Source organism: Phodopus roborovskii, unplaced genomic scaffold (genome assembly GCF_943737965.1).
Source record: "Phodopus roborovskii unplaced genomic scaffold, PHOROB, whole genome shotgun sequence".
NCBI classification, from domain to species: Eukaryota; Metazoa; Chordata; class Mammalia; order Rodentia; family Cricetidae; genus Phodopus; species Phodopus roborovskii.
Window position 1 is genome coordinate 1,918,205 of NW_026126514.1, and position 23,470 is coordinate 1,941,674.

A 23,470-nucleotide genomic window follows, 5' to 3' on the forward strand; every position below is an offset into this window, starting at 1 on the left:
GCAGTCTGCTTGAGGAACCAAAATCCTTGTAGAAGTCAAAAACAGTAGGGATTAAAACTTTTATCCTGGCTCTCGTTCAAGAAAACCGACACCCCAGGGCCCAGCAAGAATCTCCCAGGACAATAGGGGACTGTGATGCAAAGGAATCCCTGACGCGAGAGGGCAGCAAGCATTCACTAGCGTTCACATTAGCATGGGGTAAACCTGTTTTCGGTCCAGCCTGTTGGGGCTGACTGGGGCACTTGGCTGGTCTCCCGGCCTAGCACAAGAAGTTGTTTTCCTCGCAACGCACCTCATGCACCATAGGACACTGCACCGCATACTGTCGAGTTCACACCAGATGCCACGGCGCAGACGCAGCCACCCTCCCGCCCACTTCTCAGCGGCGGGGCGGGGCGGGGCGGAGCGGAGCAGCCGTGCCTTCCGGGTCGCAAACGGAAGTGGGCGAATTTGAATTCTGCGAGCCGTTGGATGGGGCTGCGCCGGGTGGGCGTACGGCAACGCAGCGCTAGACACGGGCGGTCACGCAGCGGCCCTGGGACTTCTGCTCCGCGCCTGGTGAGGACATGGCTAGGAGGGACGGAGGGTCCTGGCACGGGTGGCCGAAAAGGCGTGCGCGTTGCGGGCTACTCCCTGTGCTGCACAGTGCGCACTGCCGCGGCTGGAGCCCCGAGCTGCCGTAGGTGGGGGAGCTAGCTACCCTTTATTAATTAAAGACAGAAGGTGGGGCGGGTTGCAAGGAGGGATGCTCGACCCGGCTCCCAGTTACCCCTCAGATCGGTCCCCCGCACCGCAGAGAAATGACAGCCTTGAAATGCCTCATGGGGATTTAAGCTGAAATCTGAGTATCCTTTGTGTTTAAAACCGGGGTATTTTTCTTTCACGCTTTGACATTTCTCCCGTACCGCAAAAATCTGAGCCTCTTTGCTCATTTAAACTGGCTACAGTAACAGCGGTGGCTCACAGATGTTACTTTGCTAACAATGGGGATAGGGGTCCAGTCTCTCCGCCTGCCTTTTCGCCCTCTTCATTCATTGGCTGACTCTGTTATTATGGAGTTATTTTAAGAGGAACTCGATGCATCAAAAATTGAGTTTTCTTCGAGCGTTTTTGTTTACCTTTTCTTTTTGTTGGTCTTTTGTGATGAACTGGATTCTCACAAACCCCGACAAAAAGCCGTACCTTTTTGAATAGCTTGGATGTGCACGGTGAATGTGAACTTTTGAGTATTTTAGAAGTTTAAAAGTTCTATAATTCGCCTTAGTGAAAATTGTCAGGTTGAATTTGTGCTTTGTAGAAAAAAGATAATAGAGGTCCCTTTAAGGTTTTATTAACTGGCTAATGTCTCATGAAAATGAATAAATATTATTTTTAAAAGAGGCACTAACATCATTTCTTCATCTTCCCCCATCCCTGCTAATAAGTGTTGTTTTCAGTGTACCCCAGGAAGAAAAAAATTAAAACAGCACGACCATTGAAGTCGTTTTTCATGAGGGTACCACAAAGATAGTGGCTCTCCATTTTTCCAAAGATTGTAGACAAATCTTCGAGCTTCATACGTACTACCAGCAAGTCACCTGTTTTAGTTTTTCTGTATCCTTAATGTGCTTTTCACTCTCAGTCTCTTCCTTGGTTTTTCTTTTACCTACCTACATCAAGCAGTGTCATACTTTATTGTATGCATACGCCTATGAAGGCTCTGTGAATGCTGATGCCTGTACTCACACTTCACAGATTCTAACTTTGTAGGTCCGGAGTAAATTGCATTTAAATGGAAAAGTTAGAATATTCTGCCAAAGGTTTAAAAATATGGTCTTCTTAGAAAAGCTTGGTAGTATATACTGCTTAAAGACGTGCAACTGCAACCGGACTTCTTGTTTATAATTCAATCACTTGTACCTCATAGCTGTGTGATCTTGGCTGGGGAAGCTATTAAGCATCTATCTGATTCAAGTCCCTTAAATGTATATTGTCCATAAATTTCCTTGTGGGATTATTGTGGGAATTCAGTGGGCTAGCTCATGTGTATGATACATGGTAAATGAGAACAGATGTCTAAAGTCTAGCTACAAAACATGGTACAACCATAATATATGTACTTTCATTGGCCTTTACAGTGTATATGAGGTACCTACAGTTTTCAGTTACATAAACAAAGATCCAGTAATTTGTTCTTTTATAATTAATAAGTGAAGATCAGAAACTAGATTAACTAAAAAATTAAGTGTGTGAGTGTCTGTGTGCCTGTCTGCTTTATGCAGAGTAGAGGCATTGTGGTCTGTGTAGAGACCAAGAGAACCTGTATCCTGGTGATTATCCATTGTGAGAATAATTTCCCCCCCTTCTACTCTGCCATTTTAAGGTGTTCTCAGGATTGGTGGCTAGAGCCTTTACTGATCCATACTCCTCCACCTTACTGATCTTTGTAAGATAAAAATTTTTGCAAGTAGGGCTTCCTGTCTGTCTCCAGCTTCTCCAATGGCTTCTCATTTTCTTCAGTATAATGTCCTTTGCAGCCTGGCTGCACACAGTCTAATTGCAAATTGTTTTCAAGTGATATACAGCCAAACTTGAGAAATACTGAAATAACTTCTGGAGAAAGTTCAAATAAGGCAAAAGACCAGTATTTATTCATATCCATGACATATTAAATATTTTACACATATTTTCTCAGTTAAGCCTGATAATACTTATTAGTCCTATATTAGAGGGACCAAAATGTGTAATACTTTTTAAAATGTATTTTTTATATTTGATCTGTTTGTGAAGTGAGTGTTGTACAGTATAATAAATAATGAGTGTGATAGAACTAAAAAACAGAAAAGTTTACTGTTCCTTTTAATTACAAGCTTAAGACCTGTCCATCTTGCCTTTATCTTTTCTGTAAAAACCTGTCCAATGTTGGGACATCCTTCTAAAGACCAATGTGTGGGGCTATCTGGAGCATACAGTATTCTACCATCAGATACACCTTCTTCAGAGAAGATGGTGTGTGTTTTTTAATCCGACCTTGTGTACCTGGCATAGTCTAGATCACTAACATGATGTCTTCTTGAATTTTAGAGTTGTAATACTACAAGATTCTGGAATGCAAACTACAGAGATCTTTTTGCATTAGGGTGGCATTAGAATCATAAGCAGTGGGCATAATGACCCAGTATGTAGAAGAGAGAAGCTATTTCTTCAGGGTCATTTGTAACATGTGTACACACTGGTAACTAAATTAGCTTTCCTTTTAGTTGAAAGGGGTATCACTAATATAAAAATTTACCTGGTAATTCAGTTTGTAGGTAGTAAATTTCACCCATCTTAAGGGTTTAATTAAATGCATTTTAACTAAACCATGATATTCCATTGTACAAATGTGCTATCCGTCTATTGACGGGTTTTTAGCCATTACAGAAAAAGCTGCTTGGGACATTTGTATGCAGTGAATATGATTTCATCCAATATTTGATAGAAATCATTATAGGTTTAACATTTTCTAGGTAGAGCAAACATGAAATTAACCATTGTAAATATGCAGTTGGGCGACAGTACATTTATAATGTAAAGCCACTGCCTAGTTAAAAAGAATATCATATCACAACAGGAAAAGTAGCTGAAAGTTTTCAGCCTAATTAGTCTCCCATTTCATAGTTGTTATTAATTTTGGTTTTCTATTTTGGTTACTTTGGCTGAGTGTCAATCATATTTCAAATCATTTCTTTGCATCTTTGTGACTCTTGTACTAATTTTGTTCTGTTCCTTCTGTCTGCTGCTTTGGCACTTTGTTTGTTTTTCTAAGTCTGAAGAGCGTCATCGAGTTCTGACTTTAATGACAGAGCACGCATAGCCATGAACTTTCCTCTGCTTTTACTGTTTCTTTTCTAGCGACTAGATACTCCCTCCCACTGGCCTTGAGCCTCTGAGCTAAAGCCTTTACTGTTTTCTTAAAGGTTCCAATAAGTTACATTTTCATTTTCACTTGATTCTAAAATATTTTTGAATTTGAGTTTTTAAATTTCTTTAGGTTCATCAATCAATGATCTAGTGATTTGGCTTCATAGTATGTGATTTCTGTCTGTAGTTTCTTGCTGTTGATTTTTAGTCTTTCATTATGATCTGAACATTTACAAGAAATTATATTTTTTTATTGCTCTTCCAATTTTAAGACTAGTCTGTTCTTTGTTATTCTGACTCACACACACCAGAAGCAATTAAAGAAGCTGATTGCTCTTCACCATCTTACCGTCAAAGCCCTAAAAGATCTTTCATTTTTAAACATTTCTCTATATGTATGAATGTTTTGCACGTGTGACTGTGTACCACATACATGCCTGGTCTTCAGCAAGAGCAGTGCTCTTAACTGTTGGGCCACCTCCCCAGCTCTCTTAACAAATCTTTTTTTGTTTTCAAGACAGGGTTTCTCTGTGACTTTGGAAGCTATCCTGGAACTAGCTCTTGTAGACCAGGCTGGCCTCAAACTCACAGAGATCCACCTGCCTCTGCCTTCCCAGTGTTGGGATTATAATACCACCTGGCCTCTCTAACAAAACTTTTATTATTATTATTAATATTTTATTTAATTTTATATAACAAAGTCCAATTAAATGAAAACAAACATTTATACACAATATTTGGGAATTTGGGCGTCGTTCTTTCCAAACTACTTCCTGCTGGTAGGGGGCGCTGTCATAGGGGATTCGAAGAAGATTCAGATATCCTGGCTGTAGTCTGTTTTGTCCAGCTGTTTTGAATGTAGGATCACCTTGTACTCTGTTTCAGGCGGACTTGCGTGATCAAACCACATTAGTCTGGAAGGAATCCACAGCTTTTCATTTTCTGTGGAAACAAAAATAGAAATCCTTTTCCCCAGTAACTTATCCTTCAACTTAAATTTTGGAGTCAAAGCATTTTTCTTAATTTAATTTATTATTTACATGTCGATCCCAGTTCCCTCTCCCTCCCTCCCCTCTCTAACAAATCTTAATGCATGCTTAACAAAGACCTTCTTGTTTGTTTTTTCTAGAAATGCTTTTTTTTTTTCTTTGAGATAGGGTCTCATTTTACAGTCTTGGCTGATCAGGAATTCACTGTGTATACCAGTCTAGCCTTGAACTCAGACACCCAACTGTTAGTTTAGATCGGCACCACCATGCCCAGCCAAGATATACTGATAGATATGTAATTCATATTTAGGTCTGGGGTGTCATTTTTGGCTTTTAGTGAGGCTATGTTAGCAGGCACTAATCACAGTTTAGGGCACCAGGCCTTGCCTTCTGAAACATCAAAGTGAAGTGGGCTAAGTTCTGGGAGAGACTTAGAGCACATCTTGATGATGGCCTTTTGGAACTTCACTGGGTTGTTAGTGGTTTCTCAAGGAAGAGTTTGACATTATTTCTTAGACTGATGCTGGAAGTGCTATTGAGATACATAACCTTAAAAATATGTGGGTAACTTATGGTTTTTGTTTGATTTTTTTTTTTTTTTTTTTTTTTTTGCTTAGGTTTCATTCTGTAGACTTTTTTGAAATAAAGTGATTCTGTAATAGGGAGTCTGAGGGAGGCTTGCAAGTTGGATGTCATCCTGTATAGTTCAGTCCCCTTGTCAGGCTAAAGTGAAATGAACCTAACGGTAGAACATGTGCCTAACATTTAGGTTGCCTGAGTTTAGTCCCTAATGTGAGATGGAGATCCTAAATCTGGACTTTAAATTAAAAGTTTATTTCAAAATCAAGGAACTAAAGTCTAACGTTAAAAATATGAACTAAAGCTGGATGTGGTTGCCACACCATTAATCCCAGCACCTTGTAGGCCAGAGGCAGGTGGATTTCTGAGATTTCAAGGCCAGCCAGGACTATGTAGTAAAACCCTCTCTCTAAAATAATATAGTGTAAACTATATGATTGATATAATTTCTTTAGAGTGTCAAGTAGTTGGGTAATTGTTTTGATTTCAATCTCAGAAAAAAAATTACAGGATAAGAAAATAGTGTGTGTGTGTCCTGTATCTTGATTTAGTACATTTTCTACCATTTGCATGGACTGGTATAAAAACACTAGGAGTAAGCCTGTAGTTAATAAAGCTAGGTATACTAGCTCTGCAATGAAATTACAGAGCAGAGGAACCAACAGGGTTCTCTTGAGACAAAACCAAATGACTGTAAAAGTACTGGTCTACTACTGGGGACTATTGCACAAGTAATGGCATTGATATGAATAGAAAAACTAAAGTTTGATACTGACATACACTGGATAATCTTATGGTAAGGAGCAATGAACAGAAAAGAAACCTCAGACTTTTTTTTTCTTTTTTTTTTTTTTTTTAAGTTTAACATGGTTGTCTGTTGTAAAAAGAGTTGGTCAGACCTTTATGACATCATTCACCAAGAGAGACTCCTTGAGTCTTTGTAGTTGGAAAAGGCCAAGAATATATAACAACAAAGAAACGGATCTTTTAGTAAAGAAAATGTATTCTAGAGTTATTGTATAGTCATACGTATCAGTCACATTCAGCAAATAATGATTTGTAATGCACTGTAGGAGTATGGAGATCCAGGCAGTTCTCCGTTGTGTAGGACTTTGTGGTGCCCTGCAGGGCATCATCCCACAATCCTAGTATTTGTCTTTTGTTTTTTGTTTTTTGAGACAGGGTGTCTAAGTGTAACAGCCCTGGCTGCCCTGGAATTCACTTGTAGCCCTGGCTGGCCTCAAACTCACAGAGATCCACCTGCCTCTGCCTCCAGAGTGTTAGGATTAAAGGTGTGTGCCACCACCACTGGCCTAGTATTTGTTTTAATAATAAAATATTCTTTCTGGTGTTAAAGAAATCCTCAAATTCTACCACTCTTTTTGAACTCTATTTGTTCAAAAAGTGAGAAAAGTACTGTATTATATAGTATGAAATGATTATATATGAGTTGAATATAAACATGTACGATTGAATTTAAGAAAAATCATTGAGAGATTTCTGAAATTAAGATATCAATGTTCTTATTTTTTTCGTAGTAAAATGAATGAAAATAAACCAGATAACTCACAAAATCTTGGTAAGTAACTGTATTTAAAACATTTTTATTGCAATAAAATCCATTTAGGATGCTATCTAGGCAGTAAGAATGAATATTCTAATGCATTCTTAGTTAATATGTTCTGTTATGATTGTGTACATTTCCACAAACTAAATTTGTTACCAGAAGACATTTTTGTCAAATTTATTTTTGTGTATTTCATATGAAATACATTTAGAATTTGAATCTGAGAAAATTATTGTTTAATTTTTTTCATGGTTTTTCCATTGATAAATGAGGACAGTGATAAGCAATAGACAAAAAAAGTCTAACACAAAAAGGAAAATTCTTAAATTTACAACAATCTCCCTGTTGGTACGTAGTTGTTTTCTTTATTATGAACAGTGTCTGCTGACTTGTATCACGTATGATGAGGAGGTCTACATTATTACTGTATATATCTGTGTCACTATGCAACTCCCTCATTTAGTCGAGGTAGGGCTTTTGTTTTTTTCTTTTTTCTTTTGAGACAAGGTCTCATTATTCTTGTCCCTGACTGGCCTATATCTAACTCACTATGCAGACCAGGTCTTGAACTCAAAGAAATCCATCTGCCTCTGTCTCCCTTGTACTGGGATCAAAGGTGTGTGCCACCATGCCCAGCTTAATTAATTAACTAATAATTTATATTTTGAGATAGGTCATCTCACTAAATCTCGAGCTCATCCATTTGGCTCAACTAGCTGACGAGGGACCCATCAGTTTCTGCCTCCTTGATGCAGGAATTATAGACATGTACAATTTAGTCTGGCTTTTTATAGGTGCTACACATTCAAACTTAGGTCCTCATACTTGTGTGATAAACCTTATACCAGCTTAGTCATCTCCTCAGCCTTATTAGCTCTTAGTATATATCTACTGACTGACTCTACCTTACTTTGAACAAGGAAATTCGCTCCTACCAATCCCTATATACCCTACATATCTTTGTCTTTTTTTGGTTATGCCTGCTAAGTTATATAAACAATGCCAGTGGTTTTGAAATTTTAGTGATTTATGTAATGCCATTGTATACTTGTTGAATATACCCTTATTCCAACTTGCTTAATTTCCCCATAGATAAATTAAATCAGTGTGCTTAATAGAAACAAATATTTGCTTTGGTAAAAGGTAGTTTTAACAGTAAATATAATGAAGTGGAACAGTTTACTGAATTTTAGTCAGCTATAAAAATGAACACAGTAGAATGTCTTGTGCCTTCAAGGCCCTTAGTGATTCAAGGTGTCTTTGGTTTTTCAAGACAGAGTCTCTCTGTGTATCCTTGGTTGTCCTGGAATTTGCTTTGTAGACTAGGCTGGCCTTGAATGCATGAATATCTGCCTGCCTTTGCCTCCTGAGTGCTGGGATTAAAGGTGTGCACCAACACTTCCCAGCTAATTTTATTTATTTTTATTTTATGTGTATTGGCGTTTTGCCTGCATATGTCAGGGTGTCAGATCTTGGAGTTATCAGGCAGTTGTGAGCTGTCATGTGGGTGCTGGGAATTGAACCTGGTAATCACTGAGGCATTTCTTCAACCTGATTCGAGGTCTTTTTAATGTATTGGATATGAATGCACTTCAAGGTCCTCCAGCAATCAATTTTTGTTTTCTTGGATCTTTATGAGCACAGATGTCCATGGGTGCACACCTGATCCCCTGTGTTCTGCAGTACATATGTTCCCAACTTCTTTCCTAGGTTTTTGTCAGCTGCTTGCCCTAGACTTTTGTTGCTACTGTTTTTGTTTTAACCCTAAGCAGATACTGATGCTGGCAAAGCAAACAAGCATTTAACCCCATCCCTTAGGGAGCTACCACAAGACCAAAACATAATCACTTTTATTTGGGGATGAGGTCTATATCACTTTCTTTTGGAGTAGTAGTCTGTAACCGTAGAGTAGACACGAACCACCCAAGGCCATTGTCCACCTAGAGAAAATTTAGCAGCTGGGGATTTTTAGCAGTAGGTAAAGTACTTGTCATGCTAGTCTGATCTCCAGAACCCACATGAAGTTCTGCATGGTGGCACACTGCTGTACTCCTGGTGTTTCTATGGAAGATGTGAGGCACAGACCCGGCACTGGCTGGAAACTCAAGAGTCAACTTACCTGTTATGTTCAGTGGCAAGTGGCAACAGAAGCCCTGTGTTGACTAAGCCGGAAAGGGAGTGCTGAAACACCTGAGTTTGTCCTTAACACCATGTGTGTACCATGGCCACCATTCACATATGTATATACATCAAAGAAGCATAATTCTGTAAGTTATTTTGTAATTTTAAGGTGTATTTTATTTCCTACTTTTTGCTTTTAGCTTGTATTTTCTGTCGAAAAAATGATGATTGTCCCAATAAATATGGAGAAAAGAAAACTTATGAGAAATGGAATTTCAGTGTCCATTATTACTGTTTGGTGAGTATACTCTAGTTTTAAAAGTGTATTCCAAAGAGAAAATTATGACACTGATTTCTAAGAATTCGGTAAATCATTTAGTTTCTGAATCTATCCATTTCTATAAAATAAGATTTTTATACCATATTTTAAGATTCTCAGATTACTTAACCTTACCCGTTTTTATTTTTTTAAAAAAAGGAGAAAATGGTGCCCTTTTTACCACTGTTTTTTTTGTTGCTAGTGATATGTCACAGAAAAGACTTGTTTGAAGGTTCAGGAAGTAAAAGGATAGTATTTTATTTCTCAGAGCACCTGGAAAGAAAAGTTTTGGCGAGGGTAATTAATACTAGTAGAAAGGAAACAGGCGATAATATGATTTACTCAGTGGAAAAGCAAAGAAAGACTTCACTCATATTTAGTTCCTTTTGTTTCCTCTCCCTCTGTTGGTCCCATTTCGAAGACTGAAATGAAAGAGGTTGTGGCATTTTAGACCAGTTCCCACTTTATTTGAAACCAAGTTATTTTTTTGTGGCTGCTATAGAAATTATTCTGAAATTTGACAGAGGAAAGCTGCATTTATTCTCTGGATAGTTTTGACTGAGTTGTTAATGTGATTTCTAATTTAGATGTCACCCATATACATCTGAATACTTTACTAAAAAGCTGGCAGTCTCTTCCAATGGCTTTCTCACAAGCTTTTGGCCACAGTTGTCCCTGACAAGAGGCTCAGCTCCTTACCTCCTAGGCTTCTTAGAGGGACTTGTCACAGTGTATCATGGCTTCCCTCAAAATAAATTATGACAGAGATGGGGGAAGGGGTGTTGAAGAAGACCCTAGATGAAACCATCACCTACCTAGTTTTCACACATCATTGTCACTAATGCTTTATTGTCTGTGTCACAGTTGAGTTACTTTTTATCCTGTATTAAAGGAGAAGGTAAATTAAGCTTCACTTCTTAAAGGCGAATCAGTAAATTCATCAACATATTTGTAAGCATGTCATCATCCATGCTATTGAGCTTAGTCTGGTACTTTCCTGGGAAATCATCTAAATTATTCATTGGTAATAACAAGGCAGGGGTTGTCTCAGATACTATGTTTAGGCTCTTTTCCTGTTGCTTTGATAAAATGCCCTGAACAACCTGAAGGAAGCAGACTTTGTTCTGGCTCCCAGACCCACCGCAGGCTGTCCTGGTGGAGAAGGCACAATGGTAGGGCTTGAGAACTGACCCAGTGTATTGTCTGATTTGAAGCGGAGAGCCAGAAAACATCTGTAATGCTCAGTTCTTCTCCAGTTCTTCAGTCCAGGGTCCCAGCCAGGGAATGGCACCACTCACAGTGCACAGGTCTTCCCACCCCAGTTAAAGCAGCCAAGGCACATACACACCCCCACCCCCACTGACATACTCGGGTTCTGTGGCTGACAGTTAACACCAAAGTTCAGGGTACTTGTGGATTAGTCCGAGTCTAATCATTTCATACTGTGTCTTTAAGAGAACACAAAGTTGGCATTGGAGTCTGTTTATGTTGTAACAAAAAAATTTCCACTTAACCTTTTATTTTTTTTTCTTTTTACAAAGACTTAGAATTGTTACTATTAGTCAATAGATTATTTCTTATACCTAAGTCTTAGACAAATATGTATGTACTAGTTGTATTTCAGGATATTATTGAGACTAAAACACACTTTACTAATTATAAACTGCTTTTATTGATGTATTTTAATTACTCAGCATTTTTACTAGTATTAGAATTTTATTTATAGTCTGCTTTAATATAATCAAGAGAACTGTCTTAGTCACTGTTTTATTGCTGTGAAGAACTGGATACTTGTTTACAGTTTATAGGTTTAGTTCATAGTCATCATTGCGGGCTGCATAGTGGCAGCCAGACAGATGGTGCTGGAGAAGTAGCTGAGAGCTACATCCTGATCCGAAAGCAGAGAGAGAGGGGGGAGAGAGACTGTACTTGGCACGGGCTTTTGAAATCTTAAGGCCCACTTTTGATAATATACTTCCTCCAGTGAGGCCACACCTCCTAGTCCTTGTAATTCTTTCAAATAGTTCTACTCCCTGGTGGTTCTGCACTTAAATATATGAACCTATGCGAACCATTCTTACTCAAACTGCCATAAGTACTAACATCAGACTTAGCCTTATTAAAATTCTGTTTTGTTATGAATAATATGAAAACCCTGCAATACTACCAGTGGAATAAGAATGCTAGAGTATAACTGATAAGGTGCTGTTTCCTCCAACGCTCACTTGATCAGGACTATTCCTTCCTCCATGCCCTATCTCCTCTCTCTCCCTGTTACTGCTTTCTTCCTTGAATCAGTTCATGGTTATGCACTGTTAATACACAATATTTTCAAAGCCCACTGGTGTCAGCTGCCTCTTATTTGGCCATGAAAAGTATAATATATATACACGTATTGATTCCAAGCTGATTTCTTCCTAATTGAGAATATATTCATAGTTAATGTCAAGTGGAATTTGGCAGAGAGGTAAAGAAGAAGAAGGAATTTATGGCTTTCTAGTAGAAGACATAAGGAAGGAAGTCAATAGAGCTTCTAAACTGGTAAGTAATTGTTTTATTCATTACACTAAGTACTACAGATACTGCTGGTGTTGCCTTGCAAAGTTTCTTCTATCAGTTCCTGTACTAGAAATTTATGTCTATGGTGTTTTGTTCTAATGGGAATTTTTATCAACTATAAGTTTTAAAGAAGTTTTTATATTTTTGCTGAAGAGTAAATTTCAGCAGTAGGGAACTTCTATTCATCTTTTTCATCATTTTATTCACTTGTATTTATTTCTTTCTAATTTTTGAAGTTGGCCCATACACGTTGTCTTTTTCTCCCCAACCCCTTCACTTGTCTGCTTTCATTTATTCCATTAAAATTATTTTATTGGCATGTTAATTATGCATGCTAATGACTTACATTATGGAATTTCGGTACATTTTTATTGTATTTTCCTTCATTTCCTTTTTGCCTACTCTTTTACTTTCATGTTCTTATTCATTTTTTGATGACCAACTGAGTTTTATTAAGATTGCATAAAGTATCCTGGGTAAAGGTTTATTATAGGGGTTTGGTTTTCTTACAGTGCTAATACCATGGAAAAAAATGTCCCTCCTCCCCTAGTAACCATTAACTACCTGTAGATACTCAGACACATTTGGGGCCTCTAAACTGCCTAGCTGCCATTATTTACCTAAACAAGTCGGGCGTTGGAGGAAATCTTGAATTCTTCTCTCACACCATGATAGGATGCTGATAGGCCAGTTTTGTGGTACTTTTGTGCCGATGGTCACAACTGCTGTGAGAATGAGGACAAAGCAATGCCATGTTCCAAAGGGACCATTCTGCTTCTTATATCCCTCGTGAAGAGGCTAAGAAAAGTCATGTTTATGATTGAACACTTAAGATCCCTTATTAAGAGTCTGCTGCCCTCTGGAGCAATCTCTTTTCTTACGGTTCCTCTTAGTTACTATTACTATGATGAAACGACCAAAAGCAACTTGTAGAGGAAAGGGTTTATTTGGCTTATATGTCCACACCAGTGTTCATTAAGAGAACTCAGGATAGTAACTCAAAACAGGGCAGGAACATGGGAGCAGGAGGTAAGAATGCAGAGGCTGTGAAGGGGCACTGCTTACTAGTGTGCCCTTACAGCTTCCCTCAGCTTGCTGTTGTAATAGAACCCAGCATCACCAGCCCAGAGGTGGCCCCACCCACAATGGGCTGGCTCCTCCCACATCAATCATTAATTAAGAAAATGCCCCATAATCATCTCTATAGCTTGATTTTTATGGAGTCATTTTCTCAGTTAAGGTTCCCTCCTTCTCTAGCTTGTTTTAGTTTGACAAAACTAGCATGCCCGGTTCCCTTTCTTTTATTTTTCTCACACACTAAAATGTAGGATTTGCATATAAGAGAAAACATGTTACAGCATCTGAGGTTAGTTTATTTCATGCAGTGATTTCCACTTCTATCCATTTATTTAACTTTATGTGCATTGGTGTGAAGGTATCAGGTCCCCTGAAACTAGAGTCACTGACAGTTGTGAGCTGCCATGTGGGTGCTAGGAATTGGTCTTCTGGAAGAGTAGCAAGTGCTCTTAACCACTGAGCCATCTCTCCAGGACCATGATTTCACTTTTTTATGACTGAATAAAATTGTATCAATCATAGTGTCTTTATTGGTTGGTGGATATCTTAGCTATTGTGAGTTATGACTATAGTTTAATTCTGTTGATCCATAGTCCTTTGTAGAGTCTGCTCACCCATGTACCTTTTGATTCCTGTACCACAGCTGTTGAGATTGGAATAATGGGTTAAGGTAGAAATTACACAACCATGTAGACTGGTAATCTTTTTGTCTTTGTAACACTAATGACCTTTCTTTATGTGTCCTAAATTTAACCTATTGCTTATTCAGTTATTTTTGAAGCTTCCAAATGATAATTACTATGGTATCTGCAAGGAAAAAACTCTAGTCTGTATTTGGTCTGAGTAAAAATAATCGGAGTTGAAGACTGAAAAAGTTGAAAATATGAGAAGTTCTTAATGTGACACTTGAAATAGTGATTTTCCATAATGAATGGCTTGGGACATGTGATAATTTATCATTTTGCTTAAGTGGGGGCAAAGAGCATTAAGTTCTTCAGAAACTCAGAGGTTGTCACAAAAAAGTTCAAGTCACTTAGGTTAATGACAAGAGTTTAGGTACAGAGAAAGCCTTTGACTCAGGTTCCAAAGTCTGGAGGAAAGACTGGGAAAGAGAAGATAGAGGTAAAGAAGACTAGATGTCATTAGTCACAAACAACTGAGCTTATTTTCTTTAAGTGAGAAGATCCAAGGATGCTCTGTAGTCTTAACAGAGCTAAGAAAGGTGTTTCTCCACCCTGCCTCCATAGTCATATCCTCACTGGGTGCCAGATGTGAAAAATAAGGTAGATGAGAAAATAAAGCAGTGTCATCCATGAAGGCTTACATAGGAGCATATAAAGCATTTATTTTAGTGGAGACAGTCACTTCTGCACAAGACAAGTTTTTGGGAAAATAGAGGATCTAGGGCTCTAGAGAAACATTGTCTGAATGGTTACCACAAACCAAAGAACCAAGGGGATACTAGTATCAAAAGTCCTTAACTTCTTAATCACAAACTTGGAATTAAGGGTAATTAATTCTCCCTAACAAGTTTTTGTAGCTACCAATTTTCTTAAAACATGTAAATCCTCTTGTGTATACTGAGGCCTTTGAGGGTATTCTGATCTGAAGAGGATGCTCCCCTTCCTTGTCCCTTCCCCCTTGTGTCAGTTCACTGGCAGAGTCAGGAGGTTCTCCAGGGTTCTCCTATGGCCTGGATGACTTGTGAGTTAGCTGGGAGACTGTAATCCCTGAATCATTGACCATTATAAGGGCTCCAAGGTATGTTTAGGTTCAGCTATATACTGTAATTATTGTCTAAATGTGCCACAGTTATGGTTAGTGACACTGGTCTTATTTTCCCTGGGCTGCCATAAGAAATTACAGAAATACAATCCCTCACGAGTTAAATGTTATAAAACATAATGTTGGGCAAGTTGGAGCTTGCTAAAGATTACCAAGTGAATTCTTCCTGTGTTCCCGCCCCAAAATGGCTGCTGATAGTTTTTGCTATCCCTTGTTCATGTAATTCTTGTCTTCACACAGCCTGTTTTCCAAGTGTCTTGTGCTTTAGACCTGTCTTTTCTTTGGTAAAGACGCTAATCACAAGAGACCTTGAGACCCTGAATAATTCCATATGCAAAAAGTTTGTTTCCACCTCAATTCACAGACGCTGGTGTTTTCTGAGTTTTAGTATCCCATGGGTGACCACCTGATTCCTTTCTAGTGCTATAAGAAACACCATGGCCAAAAGCAACTTGGTGAGGAGTGGTATATTTTATCTTTTGGTTTTTCAAGTCAGGGTTTCTCTGTATAGTTCTGGCTGTCCTAGAACTCACTCTGTAGACCAGGCTGGCCCTCGAACTCAGATCCTCCTGCCTCTGCCTTCCAAGTGCTGGTATTAAAAGCGTGTGCCACCATGCCTGCCTACTATATTTTATCTTACATTTCCATGTTACAGACCATCATTGAGGGAAGGAACTCAAACAGAAACCTAGAGGTAGGAATTGAAGCAGAGACCATGGAGGAATTCTGCTTACTGGCTTACTGTCCATGACTTGCTTTGGGTTGCTTTCCTATCCAACCCAGGATTACCTGCCCAGCCACAGCAGGCTGAGTCCCCACACACCAATTTCTGATCATGAAAATGCCCCCACTGACTTGCCTACAGGCTGATCTGATGGAGGTGTTTTCTCAACTGAGGTTCCCTCCAAAGACGACTGTATGCTATGTCAAAATGACAAAAAAAAAAAAAAAAAAAAAAAAAAAAACTTACCCAGCACATATCTTCAAATTTTCTCATTTGTGTTAGAAATGCATATACTATCAGTATAGCAATAGCTTTTAGTCTCTCTGCAAGGAATACTCATTTGATCATACTATAGTACTGAAAATTTTTATATTATGCTCCTGTTTTCATATTTCTTTTAGAAGTGTACAGTTTGCAAGAAAAATGGTGCTTCAATTGGATGTGTTATACCCCAATGTAAACGAAGTTATCACTTGCCCTGTGGACTTCAGAAAGAATGTATTTTCCAGTTTACTGGCAATTTTGCGTGAGTTATTTAACTGTTAATTGAATATTAAATATGGGGGCTGGAATTATGACTCAGTAGTTAAGAGAACTGGCTGCTCTTCCAGAGAACCCAGGCTTAGTTCCCAGCACCCACTTGGCAGCTCACACCTGTCTCAAACTTCAGTCAAGGGATGCAGCGCCTTCTGGCGGGGGGGGGGGGAGACACGGACGGACAGACCGGGCATACAGCTACTGCACAGGTGTATATGTGGGAAAAACTTTGTATACATTAAAAAAAATTTAACTACAAAATTAAATGTAAATGTTAAAGAACACTGGGAAATAGCACAAAGACATAATTCCCATGTAAAATTACTTTTTAAAGCTGTACTGGATTTGTACATAAATGTTACATATGTAAGATATTCAAGATGTATGTATATGTGTGTCTTGATGTATTTGAATATAATATTGTATTCTGCATTTCTTCTGGAGTTACTTATATCTGATAAAACTTCAGAGATGCCATGTCTACTAAAGTTGACCCAAGATTATTCATATTCAACTTTCAGCTCTAGGATGTATTGATATTTTGCTTCATATTTCTGTGAAATATTTTATATTACCCGGTTCTCAAATTCTGTTCTCTATAAACTTGGTTGAGTTAAAAATAAAAATTTGCCTTGGGGTATCCCTGAATACAACTTCAAACATGAAGATTTTGTGAATTTTGGCATTTGGTACCATGGGTATTTCTGTGAGTCTTCATATTTTACTTTTATAATGTATAGACACCATGGAAACCCTTAGAAAATACAAAGGAAATAAAGTCTATCAGGACTTGATTGTTTGCATCTGACTCGTTACATGATGGGAGTGGTTAAGTTTCCCTCTTAAGTTATGTGATGTTAAGGACAGTAATGTGTTCTAACTCAGTGAGTACAAGAGTGACTATGTTCTTTAGTAACAGAAATACTGATATTGTTATAGAAAGTCTATATCAGGTAAGTTTACTACCACAAAGTTTATATCTTTAGGTGCTTACCCGTCCTTGATTATAGGTTGTTAGGCTACAGGGCCCACATTTGTTCTAGATGCATTTGTGAAACTGAAGGGGATTTTCTCTTAAGTCTATAAATTACAAAGTTAACAGAGTTGTATTTTTTTTCTTCTTCTTCCTTAAATCTCCATTTTTCAGGTCATTTTGCTGGAAACATCGACCAGTTCAAGTAATTACATCTAATAAGTACCGAGACCCTTTTCAATGTACCATCTGTTTAGAATACATCGAGCCTATTCCTACTTACAACATATTGCTGAGTCCCTGTTGTAAGAATGCTTGGTTTCACAGAGACTGTTTACAGGTAATACAGCTTTGTAATTTTTGTCTCCTATAATATAAAATGTTTGCTGATTTGAATTATAATTTGGTGTCAAGCTATCAATGCAATAGAATATCATAAAATATCAGTATTCCTTTCTTAGAGCTTATGTTGCTCTTAGGAAGCTCTTTTCTCACTTTTCCTTAATAAGCCTGTGTCCCCTCTACTTAGATAGTAACATAAAAGCCAAAATTGGGCTAGGGATTTGGTTCAATGATATATTGATTGCCTAGTGTGCATGAGGGCCCTGCGTTTGATGCTGCAAGCAAGCAGAAGACTAAATACTCAATATAATTATAATGGTTTTTATTTGGAAAATTCTTAAATAGTTAGAAATGTTTGGAAGTGCTATTAGACAAAACCATGCCATAAAACAAAAAGTTACTTTTAAAAATTTGATTTATAAAGCTTAGATTTTATTTTGTTCAGTAATGTGAAATGTTTCTGGTTATTAATTGTCCACAAACTTTTTGAAAGTTACCAGGTGTTAAATAACCTTATATTTTAAAAAAGAAGTACTAGCAGTAATGAGGTAATAAAGCTTGGCTGATTTCTGCTTTTTCTAAAATATAGTCTTAGACTTTCATACTTTGGTTAGTCAGTGAAAAGTGGTAAATTGGAGCTCATTTTGTTGGAGATGCTTGTAATTCTCAAACACAAGTGTCTGTCAGTACCAGAAAGTACAGTTAATAAACATGGGCATGAAGTGTAATTCTTACTATTAATGAAGAAATATATTTTGTGTGAGAGCCCTTTGAAAAGTAATTTTGCTTAAATGTATTTAAGTGGCTTTTAATTATTGACAACTGTGTCTTAATTTTGTAAAGATTTGCTTTATATTTGTCAATAATAAAGCAAAGAGAGTTCTTACATTTGACCTAATGAAGACTTTGCTTTTGAAAACTAGAAGCACTGAGCTGGCATCTAGCTTGCTGTAGGGTGCCTACACACACACACAGAGTCTCTCTCTTTCTCTCTCTCTGTAGAGTGCCTACACATACACAGAGTCTGTCTCTCTCTTTCTCTCTGTAGAGTGCCTTTACACACGCACAGAGTCTCTCTCTCTCTTTCACACACACACACACACACACACACACACACACACACACACACACATCTACCACCTACCTCTGTGGGGAGAGCTGAGACAGACCCTATAAATAACAGCTGCTAACAAAAAACTTGCTACTGTTTTTAGAAAATTGGCTTAGAATTCTATCCAGAAAGAAACGTGACTATTACATGTCAAAAAACAGTTGTTATAATTCATTAGGGTACACTAATGCTTCAGTCACTTTCTCTAATAGGCTCTAGAGAGATTTCCACTCTTGATTCCAGAATCTAAAATCAGAAATATACCCACTCTAGCTTACAGTATATGGTTAAGCAATATTATTTCTAATTACTGCAATTATTACATATAGAAATTTTGTGAAAAGAGACTAGAAAAGAATAGTGTTTATTTAGTTTGGATTTCTCAGTCAGAGACTAGGTATCCTTAACACATTCTGTGCTAGTTGGTCAGTTTTGTCTCAGGTTTGTTTCTGTTTTTCTTTTCTACCAGATACTTTCAAACGGCAAATACCATGTTTAGTAAGATACAGCCTTCTGTGTGCAACAACTTGGGTATTCCAGCAACATAATCCCTCCTCTCCAATGTTTCTTGTGTGTGTGTGTGTGTGTGTACCATGTGCGAGGCATCTGAGCCTGCCATCCTCTCCATTTCTTCTCCAGCATCCATCAACTGCCTCAACTTTGTCAGTCCAACTAATAGTTTTGTGTATTCTTCTGTTGTAATAGCTGTCTTTGCTGCTCTAAACTAATTGGTATAGATTTTTTATTTCCTGACAATTATGCTCTCCTTGAAGCCTCACTTTTTTTCTGAATTTGATTCACCTGTTTAGTCTTATGATTTAGTTCAGTTTGGCCAGAATGTCATATCAAAATATATTTCCTAATTACATGTTGTCTGTCTTACTGTGAAAACTTTCTTTGAAATGTCATTCATTATTTTTTCCTGGCAAACCTCTGCTTCTTCTAAAACTTGGCTTTTTTTCCTCACTATCTCTGACAATATGTTATTAATTAGTGGGCTTTTTCTCTTTGTTCCATGTATCTACTTAAAACAAACAAACAAAAAACAAAACAGCATTTCTAAAGCCTGGCATGTCAGCACTTGTCTGTATTCTCAGCATGGACAGTTGTGGAACGGTAGTGAACGAGTTCAGAGGTAGATGGGTTCTTGGAACTCCTTGACAAAGTCAGTCTAGCCAGGTGGGTCCTGGCTTCAATGATTAATCCTGCCTCAAAATAATTAAGTGAAAAGACTGATATCAGCCTCTGGTCTCCAAATGTACACCTATGCACATATAGATAGACATACATACAGATAATTCTTTTACATAATTTTACAGTTGTGTGCCTAGTCATAAGAGTTCTTTGTTTACTAGTTTTTCTGTACAGCACTGTTTGTCATTTAGGAAGTAGAACTTAAATGAACATCTGTTTACTAGTTTGGGAGACTGCTGCTCACTCTAGACTGTATAGTGTTTTATATCCCTCTGGATATCATCTGGCTTGTGGTTGTGTATTTGCTATATAGCATTGTTGGAACACTCAGTATTTCTCTTTTGTGGAAAAAAAAAACCAACATTGAATTAAAAACAGAAATAGTAACGTTTATATAATAATAAACACCTATTTAAGTATCTGAAGATTTTCATTGTTTCTCCTTGTACTATGGAGTAAAAGCAATATTTAGTAACTAGGACTATGTTAAGTGCAACTTAGCTTTTGGCAATTTAACACAAACTAGGTACACACGGGAAAAGAGAGCTTCAGGTGTGGCTTTGCCGTCAAAGATTGGCCTATGATAGAGAAGGGTCTAGCCTATTGTTGACAGGAGCTACCCCAAGCAGATGTGTCCTGGGAAGAACAAGGAAAGCATCTGATCCCGAGCCAGGAGCAGCTACCCGATGCTCCAGGCTCCTGCCCTGAGTCTCTTCCCTCAGGATTGGTGGGGTGGGGTTGGGTGAGGTTTAAGACAAAATACAAATGGACTCCTTTCTTCCAGAGTTGTTTTCTCATAGCAGAAAGTAAACTAGAGCAGTATTACAGTTTGAGAAAGTAAACCATTGACTGTTGAAAGAATTATGTGTTGGCAAGATGCTTTTTAAACAGAAGGAAAGGCTGTCCATGTTTAGGGTGATTGATTATAGTTCTAAGAGCCATTGGCACAGAAAATATTTTCAGGATACATTAAGGAAAAGATAGCATATGTTCTTCTGTTAGTTATATAATTTACAACTCGGTGAGAGATGCATTGCTAACAATAGATTTTCTATTTTCTGCTGTAGGTTCAAGCAATAAATGCAGGAGTGTATTTCTTTAGGTGTACACTATGCAATAATACCGACATCTTTCAGAAAGAGATGTTGAGAATGGGAATTCATATTCCTGAAAAGTGAGTAACATTTGGCTTTTTGACCAAAAAGCATTTAAATGTAGTGTTTAGTTTTAAAACTAATAACTTATGTCTTAATAGTGATTGTGGCTAAGTAGCCATGTCACATGATTGAGTGCCTTCTCCCAGATGGCCAGCTCTTGAGGAACAGACACTATGATGTCAGTGTCTCATTAGTTGATATGTCTCTTAGTAACTCAAATAAATCCAGTTCTGGTGACATATGAATAGCATCTTTAAATTGGTATTCATAGATAACCTAAGACAGACTCAATGGGTTTAAAATGGAAAAGAACTTTAGTGATACCATAAGATGAGAAATCTGAAGCAGTGATTATATTCTTGAAAGTAAAAATTGGGCCCCAGTCCTTGGGAGGCTTAAGGTGTACAGGCCAACATGGGCTGTAAAGTGAATTCTATCTAGGCTTACCTGGGCTAGAGTCTTGGGTCAGGGAGAGAAAAAGAAACACTAAAATAAACAACACTTTATAATCCCAGCATTTGATCCGGGCGGTGGTGGCACACACCTTTAATCCTAGCACCCCAGCACTTGGGAGGCAGAGGCAGGTGGATTTTCTGTAAGTTTGAGGCCAGCCTGGTCTACAGAGTGAGTTCCAGGACAGTCAAGGCTGTTAAACAGAGAAACTCTGCCTCAGATGGAGGTGAGGGGGTGGGGTCCCAGAATTTGAGAAACTGGGAAGTGGGTGGAACTTGAATTGAAGCCGCCTAGGATGTAACAACACAAACTGGAAATGAAATACTAGAATACTTCTGATCAACTTTAGTGTTTGAAAGTTAACTGTGAAACTGACTATAAGGTAAAGTAACACAATTGATTTCTATGATGAAAAGAGCAGCCTAAAAAAGCACTTTCATCCTTGTTTCTAAATTATTAATTCTGTCAGACCAACACACTTTTTATATCTGACTTCATTATAGGGATGCATCCTGGGAATTAGAAGAAAATGCTTATCAAGAGCTGTTGCAGAGCCATGACCGATGTGATGTTCGAAGATGTCATTGCAGAAAAGGGCGAGACTATAATGAACCCAATGGGTATTTCTGCAAATTTCATTGTGTTTAGTTGTTTTTTACTAAGATGTTAGCTAAGACTATAGATTGTCTGGGTGTGAAATTCAGTTTTCCTCTTAGGGTATTCTGAAGTTTTAACTTGAGGTGAAGTATGTTTATTTTTAAGTGTGAGTGTTTTCAGAGAAATCTCTAGTCAATATACTAAGTGTTTTTGGTAAACTTTCATGAGGCTATTCCAAGTTGAGGGAGTGCTATAAATGTAAATTACACACAGCTCCTGTAACAAAAAAAGCTGAAGGCTGGGTTGGAACCTTAGAATGAGAGATCCAAGGCCTAAGGACCTATGGCTTTGTTTTGATCAGAAGCATTGCCTGGAGGTGATACAGGTGACACCACCTCACCGTGTCCTCATGGTGGTCTCGGTGTTACCTGTGGCCTAATCACTCTCTAAAAATACGTTACTGCTCTGCTAATGTAGTCTCCTGTAACATAGGAGGGTTAGGATGCAGGAGACTGTTTCCATGAAATGCTTCTCATGTATCCACTCCTGCTTGTGAAGAATCACTGAGCACTGGCCAGCCTTTGGAGCTTCCTATGTATCACAGGTGCCCTAATCTGCATCTGTCCTTTTTTTACCTTTTCTCTTGGGACACACATAACTGTTACCTGGATGCTTGCTTTGTAACTGTATTCCTTCCATTCTAATAAGACAAAGGTAATATTGGTAAAAGGCAACTTAGTATAGTATGGAGCATGGGTCTAAAGCCCAGGCAAAATGGGTTGGAAACCTCACTCTAAGGCATACAGATATATAAGCTTAGGGAAATAGCCCATCCATTCATACTCTCAGGTGGAAAATGTATACATATACAGGTGTTGGAAGATTAGCTACCTGACTTGCCACCCATGTTTCCACATGGAATATATTTGTACAGAATATATTTGTTTCTGTACAGAAGATTATACTCATCCCAACAGAAAATGAAAGAAACTTCAGTCCAAACCTTTGTAGTATACTGTGTGCTGTCCAGTTTATGTCAACTTGACACAAGCTAATCCTCGAAAAGAAGGGAAACTCAATTGAGAAAATGCCTCCATGCAACATTTTCTTAATTAGTGATTGATTGGGGAGGGTCACTCATAGTGGGTGTTGTCATCCCTGAACTGTTGGTTCTGGGCTCTGTAAGAAAGCAGGATGAGCAAGCAATGAGGAGCAACCCAGTAAGTAACAACATTCCATGGCCTCTGCATCAGCTTCTGCCCAAGGTTGTTGCCCTGGGTTCTCTCAGTGATGGTCCTATATACACTTTCTTTCCCAAGTTACTTTTGGTCTTGGTGTTTTATCACAGCAATCAAAACCCTAATACATACACATATGTGGAAATGTATTTGGATACTACAGGCACAATGGGTGACAAGGAGAGGAGCAGAGATGAGAGCTATATGAATATGAGCCAGCTATATTTGATTCCAAGGCTTAGCATCTGAAAAGTCAGAGCATTGTT

General features: G+C 38.1%; 1 protein-coding gene across 1 annotated transcript in view; it reads left to right on the top strand.

The window, feature by feature from the left end:
* Positions 1 to 394: 394 nt before the first annotated feature.
* Positions 395 to 23,470, top strand: part of G2e3 (G2/M-phase specific E3 ubiquitin protein ligase) — a 41,327-nt gene continuing 18,251 nt past the window's right edge. Inside the window, exons 1-8 of the mRNA XM_051195803.1 lie at positions 395 to 558; positions 6,989 to 7,029; positions 9,339 to 9,436; positions 11,897 to 11,998; positions 16,004 to 16,128; positions 17,287 to 17,452; positions 20,827 to 20,933; positions 21,873 to 21,989. Of these exons, the coding sequence (XP_051051760.1) occupies positions 6,993 to 7,029; positions 9,339 to 9,436; positions 11,897 to 11,998; positions 16,004 to 16,128; positions 17,287 to 17,452; positions 20,827 to 20,933; positions 21,873 to 21,989 (752 nt within the window). The 5' untranslated portion in view covers positions 395 to 558; positions 6,989 to 6,992. The remainder of the gene's footprint in view (positions 559 to 6,988; positions 7,030 to 9,338; positions 9,437 to 11,896; positions 11,999 to 16,003; positions 16,129 to 17,286; positions 17,453 to 20,826; positions 20,934 to 21,872; positions 21,990 to 23,470) is intronic.